The following is a 2,071-nucleotide window of genomic DNA, read 5'->3' as shown; positions in this document are numbered from 1 at the left end:
TTTTTTAAACAGCAGCCCTGAACACAGTCAGCCTTCTGAGCTGCATCTGAGCTCATCATTCTCTCACCCTTACAGATTTGTCTGCAGTCACTGACTGTGGCTCATGCTGGTCACCAACAGAGAGCCTGCTATGCTCGCCTCACTCTGGCACAGTGGGAGTGTGCCCTGCCAGCCTTGCTGCCACCTGACCCCACCAGTATGATAGAGCATTCAGACTTTGTGGCTTCTAGATGGCAGGTAGAAAGTCAGTAAGAATTTCAAGCCCTCTGTCTCTTAAATATATTTTAAATGCCTAGTGTTTAAAATTCCTGATGATAGAGCAAAAAGATAGATGACAACTTGGTCATAAATACTTTCAGAAATTAGGCTGAGATTTATTTCCTCTCAGCTTAGATAGTAATTCTAATCCCAACACACAGATTTTATTGGAGATAGCAGAATGCAGAGACAAAACAATTCAACAGAAGAACAATGTATGTCTAGTTATTATACAGCATTTTACATAGATCTCAAAACAGGCCATTTTTGTCCCTAGAATTATAGTACCTGTATAATATACAACATAAATGACTCATCAATATTTCATTAAGCCTTTTAGATTGTTTAGGTGCAGTTTTTCATGGAACGAATCAGCTTGTAAGACAATTCAGATTAGGGACTGCTCTGTTTGAATAAATGGATTTCATTCACCCACTGGTTACAGAAAAAAAACTCTTAAGCAAAACTCATGTATGCCATATCTGAATCCTAGAATATATTTTTCTAACTTACACAGAAATAAGATGTTTTCTATGTTTATACACACATATGTACACATAGATACACAAGCATTTTGTTAGTACTCAGAAGTGTGTGTGTTCATGTGCGTGTAAATATATATTATATATATATATGCCCACATATACAAATACTTCAAGCTATAAACATAATATTAGCAGTGGCATTATATTCCTTAAGTCTACTTCACTTCCTACTTGCAACAGTATTCCACTCATGAAATCCTATTAACATTAAAACATCACTAGAAGAATACTTTAAGGATTTAAAAAGGAAAAAAAGGCAATTTCATCCTTTCAGGTTCTGCCATATGAGTTGTTATTCACAATTAGGAAAAGACTGCTCTCCTACCTTGTGGTGCTTTGGACTGGTGAATCCTCAGCTCCTTTACATCCAGCTCTCTTGATAGCAGTACCAGGCAAATTATTTGCACTCATGTATTTTTCTTCCTCCATTACAAGATCACGGAATGATTTCGGCAAAGTAGAATGCAATGAAGATGACCTTTTGAATAAATAAGCAATTAAAAACATACATATATACACATATAAATCCCCTTTACACCTCATCCCTTCAAATACATCACTTTGGGACAAAAAGGTAAACACCAGATACATTTTAGACTTTGACAAAAATTAGCAGACAGCAGCTAACCAGAACCAAAACAGTGAATGAGTCACTTGTAGCTACTTGAGGTTCTAATAATCCCCTAATCACGGTGAAATTCACAAAACTGCTTAGTTTTCTTTTACTTGCTTAAGTATAATGTACACTGGTACTGAACTAGAGTCTGCATATTAACTTTCAAAAACAAAACAGAATGAAAATACATCAATTTAGAATAATAAATGGTATGAACATTTTCCGATACAAAAACCTTTATTTACAGAAATAAAGGAATTGCCCCTCATGTTCCTGCCCATCATGACTTCAGATTTAATTCTCCATAAATTTACCTACATTTAACTTTACTAACCATCTATTTACACTATGCCAAATACTAGAAATACGTACTAGAATAACAGTTCTGTTCATCATGCACTCAGAAGGTAACAGATCAATTATAAATACTACTGAAGTAGAACAAGCTACCTATACAATGTTTACTAACTGCACAGCTACCACAAGGAGAGGTACATTTGAAGCATGAAAGATGTTCAAACTGCATCAATGCAGTATAAAAATTAACAAGTATCAGGGGAAAAAAACATTACAGAAGTATCTGAATGCTATATAATCTGAATCATACACTAGAATACCCAGCATTAAGGATTTTTTTTATTTTTTTATTTTT

At 34.6% G+C, this 2,071-nt stretch overlaps 1 protein-coding gene across 2 annotated transcripts in view; it reads right to left on the bottom strand.

Moving 5' to 3' along the window:
* Window positions 1-2,071, bottom strand: part of IBTK (inhibitor of Bruton tyrosine kinase) — a 57,073-nt gene that overhangs the window by 11,341 nt on the left and 43,661 nt on the right. For both annotated transcript variants that reach the window (XM_003204387.4, XM_010707695.3), the window contains one exon: window positions 1,129-1,281. In XM_003204387.4, coding sequence (XP_003204435.1) covers window positions 1,129-1,281 — 153 coding nt within the window. The remainder of the gene's footprint in view (window positions 1-1,128; window positions 1,282-2,071) is intronic.

The sequence above is a fragment of the Meleagris gallopavo genome, chromosome 2 (assembly GCF_000146605.3).
Source record: "Meleagris gallopavo isolate NT-WF06-2002-E0010 breed Aviagen turkey brand Nicholas breeding stock chromosome 2, Turkey_5.1, whole genome shotgun sequence".
NCBI lineage: Eukaryota > Metazoa > Chordata > Aves > Galliformes > Phasianidae > Meleagris > Meleagris gallopavo.
The sequence above is the reverse complement of the archived record's forward strand: the minus strand, read 5'-3'. Positions and strand labels throughout refer to the sequence as shown.